The 5,216-nt window shown below is 45.1% G+C and overlaps 1 protein-coding gene across 1 annotated transcript in view; it reads left to right on the top strand.

The window, feature by feature from the left end:
* The first annotated feature begins 3,263 nt into the window (after positions 1–3,263).
* Positions 3,264–5,216, top strand: part of PLCXD3 (phosphatidylinositol-specific phospholipase C, X domain containing 3) — a 314,345-nt gene continuing 312,392 nt past the window's right edge. Inside the window, exon 1 of the mRNA XM_006875401.1 lies at positions 3,264–3,366. Within this exon, the coding sequence (XP_006875463.1) occupies positions 3,264–3,366 (103 nt within the window). The remainder of the gene's footprint in view (positions 3,367–5,216) is intronic.

The following is a 5,216-nucleotide window of genomic DNA, read 5'->3' as shown; positions in this document are numbered from 1 at the left end:
ACTATGGCAATGAGAGGATATACAATAGAATGTAAAGCTAATGTTCTCCCATGTAAACTATCACATAATTCACAATAAAACATTTAAGAAAAAAAAAATAAAACAAACAACAAGACAAAAATAAATAAATAAAGTCAACACCATAATGCAAAAGTATCATCTCATATGTAGAGTAGGGAAGAAAATGTTGATCGATATCTTGAACTAGCTGGCTGGATTTAAAGAAAGCTAAAGTGAAATAAATATTTACATTCATCCTCTTTGTGTTTTCAGCAGCTAAATGCATGAAGGACTCCTGGTGTGGCACTGTAAGATACATGGTCTTGGAACCACAAGGTCTGCAGTTCAAACCCACAAACTACTACTCAGAAACCCTATACAGAGTTACTATGAGTCAAAGCATCAACAAATGTATGAAAAACAATAAAAGGAACAGAATTAGTGAATAACAGAATCAAAGGGGACCCTAGAGATCAGTAGGAAATTCTAGTTTACTTTACCAGTGGGTAAAGTAAAACCCATAGAAATGACATGATTTTCCCAGTGCCCCTCAGTAAGTGTGCCAAAACTGGCAACAGGAAGTTGGAGAAATTAGGTCAGAAAATTGTCTATTATAGTGATTTCAAGTCAGGGGGAAAAATTTAAGAGCTATCATCTTTCCAGCTCTAACTTTTTTAGGGGGGTCAGACTAGAGAAATGTAATGTGTTATGATAAATCAGTACATCCTGAAATTCAAAGAAGATAAACTGGAGAAAGACTTGTTTGATGGCTTTACTAAAAGGTTCAATGTAAGGATTTTATAGAGAAAACTTGCCTCCACATTTAAGGTGGACTAACTTTTAATGAATTCTTTGTAATTTGTCTGGGACACGTGAACTCGACACACTTGAATAATGTATATTTTTGTGGCCATTGCATTTAAAATATCCCCAGGATTCAACAATTATTTTATCCTCTTAAAAATGAATATCTTATAAAAATAGACAAGACAGAGGGGGGTAGGAAGAAAAAGAGAGAGACAGGAAGAGAGAGAGATCTATATATCTTGATATCTTAATCAACATCATGTGTGGTAGGTTCTTGACTGTTAGCATAGCGCTTTCATATACACTGTACCTCAAATGCTTCACCAAAAATTAGTTATTATCACTAATTTAAAATAGAGAAAACTGAGTCTGACAGAGACTAGTGGACTTATTCAAACGACTTAGAGAGTAGCTGACTCCCAGCTCTGAGCTCTTCTCCTTGCTCTGCAATAGCATTAGCCAGAAGTGAGGTGTATGTAGGTATTTTGACCAAGAATTCAATAAATCCTCACCCCAGAAACAGTAATAGCTACCTTGGCTATAACAATAGACAATAAATCCCCAGTCTATTGTTAATGCTCCAGACTATTTGAACTGCAAGATCTGCAGTTCAAGCTTACCAACTGCTCCTTGGAAACGCTATACAGGGTCACTATGGGTTGGAACTGACTCAAAGGCACTTAACAACAACAAACAACAACCAATAATACCACCATGTCCTCTTGAAGTGGTGGATTGCTTCAATAGGGAACAGAATATTTGGTTAGCAGAGTGAAGCATTATCTCCCCTCTTCATCTTTTCCCTAGTGCTCCTGTTGGGATCAATAGTCTTTGGGTTCAGAATCCCTGTACAAAATAATTTTTGTTGTTGCTTTAATCTTAAATTTGTTTAGTAAAATAAATTATTATTTCCATATTCCAAAGGTCCCTCTCCTATTTTTATTTTAACTGATTTAACAGCATTTCAGCATTTGCTGTAGGAAAAGAAGGATTTATATGCCACAGGATGATGGAATAACAAAACAAAACAAATATGAAACAAAAACTAACTGAATCAGTGGCTGTCCAGTGCATTCTGACTCTTGGTGAATCTGTATGTTAGACTAGAACTATACTCCCAGGGTTTTCAATGGCTGTGATATTTGGAAGTAGATCACCAGGCCTTTATTCTGAGGTACTTCTTGATGGACTCAATCCTCCAACCTTTCTAGCAACTGAAAGCTTAGCCATTTGCGCCACCTAAAGAACAAAAGAAGTATCTTAATTGCACCTACATTCTCTGGGTTTGCAAAGGCATTGAATTTATCATTTGTACATTTATAACCATGCCACCGATGGGCTCATCACATCTCCTCTTTCTCATCTGAGAACAGGTATACCAAGCCAGCCTTTTGGAAACTCAAAAGTGATTTCTCTTGAGAGAAGCACAATCTTTTTAGTCTGCCAAGGAATGAAAATTTCAGACAATCACATGGATCATTTAAAATGGTGCCAAATTTATTTCACCAAATGCTACGGGCAAAGATGATAACATGTCAGTGGGAGATGTGATTTTTTACTTTCCCCTGGCATCAGGCTTGAGCCTTGTCCTGGTTTCAATAAAAAGACAGTGAGGGGACATAAGCAGCTTTTGCCATAGAAATAACATCGAGTTTTCATGATTTAGGAAAATGAAGGGACTGAAGTGCTTCCTTACCTGAAATGTCTAGAGCCAACAAGATACCAACCATGTACAATTTACTGCCCTTTGTTGACACCACACTTGTAACTACTCCAAAGATTAGATTAAGTAGCTAATTAACACCACCATTTTGTCATAAGCGAGACCCTGGACTGAGACCTTGGAAAGATATAAACTGTTGTAGTGTACGAAAAAGGTAAGCTCCCTGGAAGACTTGGCAAGTCCTGAATCCCAGCATAAGCTTCAGTTTTCAGGCAGGTGTTAACGTCCCCAAATCCACTAGGATTTGGGAATCAACAAACTGTCTTTTATACAAATAGATCCAGGAAGTCACATCAAAGGGCAAAGGAAGACCTTGATCAAAGCAGCTGGATGACCCAAGCTCTTCATTGCTGTTGTTTAATAAAAGAGTAATAAAATGAAACTAAGGAAACCTGAAGAACTGCAGGGAAAGACAGGGACGCCTAGGGAGGTTAAGAGGGGAGGTGGGAACCTGGGAGGGAGGGTAGAGAGGAAAGAGCTCAGCGTGGACGTCAGGAACAAAAGCTCCAGCGGAGTCTGGCGGAGGCACTCAGGGAGCATAGGGTGTTTTGAATAATTATTGAAATTAGCATGTGTCTGCGCCATCCTGTGGGTGTGGCGCAGAGCAGAGTGTAAACTCTAGCGCGGCTGGAGCAAACATTGGATTAGCGGCAGCAGTCTGCCAGCCAGCCAGCCAGCCAGCCAGCCAGCCCGAGGAGTGCGGGGACCAGCGCGCGACACGCCGACCGGCACGATGGCCTCGTCTCAGGGGAAGCAAGAGCTGAAATTTGCCGATTGGATGGCAACTCTGCCGGAGAGCATCCACAGCATCCCCCTTACCAATTTAGCCATCCCAGGTAGGCGCGCGGAGGCAGTCGGCCGGGCGCTCCACCTGCCCCGCCCTGCATTCTCTGCCACTCAGTGGGAACTTGCTACGGCCCCCGCGGGAGGGAAACTAGTCTCCCGGGTGGGTCTCGGACCAGGCGAGTGCGTGCCACTGACTGCCCGGCGTTTGTCCCATCTCTAGGGACCGTGGCGCCGGGCGTCAAGGTGACTGCTTTCCTCCTTTCCCGCTTTGGGAGCAGGCTGTATGCACAGGGCTGGGGCAAGCAAAAGGCTCGGCTCTAAGGTAGCTGTTTGTGCCTCCTCCCAGTATTGCCCCCTACACCGCAGATTTTGGAACTGCAGGGTAATTTTTGGGTCTGTGGGGTGACAGTGCGCGACGAGCGCAAGCTGTTGTCCTAGGGGCTCGTCTTCGGCGGACGCTCAGACTCGGGGCTCCAGCCTGGATGTAGAATTGAGTGGATTTGGTAGATTTTTTCGGTGGGAACCAACTCGAATCCTTTAAAGAGACAAAAGCGCTTCCTGAAGAGTGATTGAAAGTTCGGGGAGTGACAGCAGCGTGATCACTGTCCTTGACCGACAGGGGAAGGGGTCGAGGGGCGGAGGGCAGGGCTTCCTGATCTGCGTGGCCCCGGAGGGCCTGGCCGAGTGGTCACTGGCCAGAACCGACCCTAGGGCGCGGTAGCATGTAGTAGCGCAGGGGTCAGGAAAGCAAGCCTTGCGCACAGTGTGCTAGCTTCTCCGGATTGCGCTGGATAGGGGAACCTGCGTGAGCAGTGGCAGAGGGATGGGATTAAGAGGTAAAGGGTAGGGGAAGGTGATCGCGCCAGTGTCCAGACAAAGAAGGGAGCCAGGATAAAACGGGGAAGAGAACGAGGTTCCAGAGCCTTCAGCATGGCGCGCGCGACTTGGGCCAAAAAAACTGGGCAGGTTTCTGGGACGGGAGCGCGCAATGGCCTCTAGTTTATGTTCCTGGAGGGAGGGTCTTTTCAGAGTAGCCTACAATGGTGACTGCTGGCAATACTAGTTTACCTCGCTACCAATTTGGCTGTGCGCTTTGGCTGAGGAAGCAGACACCTGATTCAGGACTCGGTTGGTGGACAAATTACTGATTGGTAGCCCGCCCTCGACCCCAGCTGAGAATGGTTACCAAGTTCAACCTCTTGGTCTGATTCTTCTTGCTCTATCCTGTCCAGCGCCCCCACTTGCAGCAGGAAAACATAATAAAGAAAGAAAATCTCAAGAGGCTCCAACTAGGAGCGCTGGACTTGATCAGTAATTCAAATCAATGGTCATCAGTAAATTGGGTGTTTGGCAGCTATGGCAGACACAAGTTACCCTCTGAGCTCTGTCCCTGGGAAGGTTTGTCTTCAAGAGGTAAATCGCCAAAGGCCCAAGGATCACCAAGGAAAGAACAGTCCAGGTTCCCCACTCTTCACTTGCCCTAATACCTGGTTTGAACCTGAGGATTGCTCTTTTAAAGGACACAGTAAAACGTACACAACTTTGGTGGGAAAATTGCACTCTCCATGGATGTTCTCATTCTTTGCTTTTCATTCATTTGTACTTGATTTTTAGACCCCTGCTTTAGCGTCTGGTAGCGTAGTGGTTACGATTCGGGCTGCGAACCTTAAGGCCAGCGGTTCGAAACTACCAGCTGCTCCGCGGGAGAAAGATCAGGCATTCTACTCCCGTAAAGATTTACACCCTCGGAAACCCTGTACAGGGTCGCTATGGGTCGGAACCGACTTGACGGCACTTAACAACAACAACAACAGCGTAGTGGTTACTAATCGGGCTGTGAGCCACAAGGTCAGCAGTTCGAAACTACCAGCTGTTCCGCGGGAGAAAGAGGAGACTTTCT

Source organism: Chrysochloris asiatica, unplaced genomic scaffold (genome assembly GCF_000296735.1).
Source record: "Chrysochloris asiatica unplaced genomic scaffold, ChrAsi1.0 scaffold00325, whole genome shotgun sequence".
In the NCBI taxonomy this organism is placed as follows: Eukaryota; Metazoa; Chordata; class Mammalia; order Afrosoricida; family Chrysochloridae; genus Chrysochloris; species Chrysochloris asiatica.
This window is presented reverse-complemented; position numbering and strand designations above follow the sequence as displayed.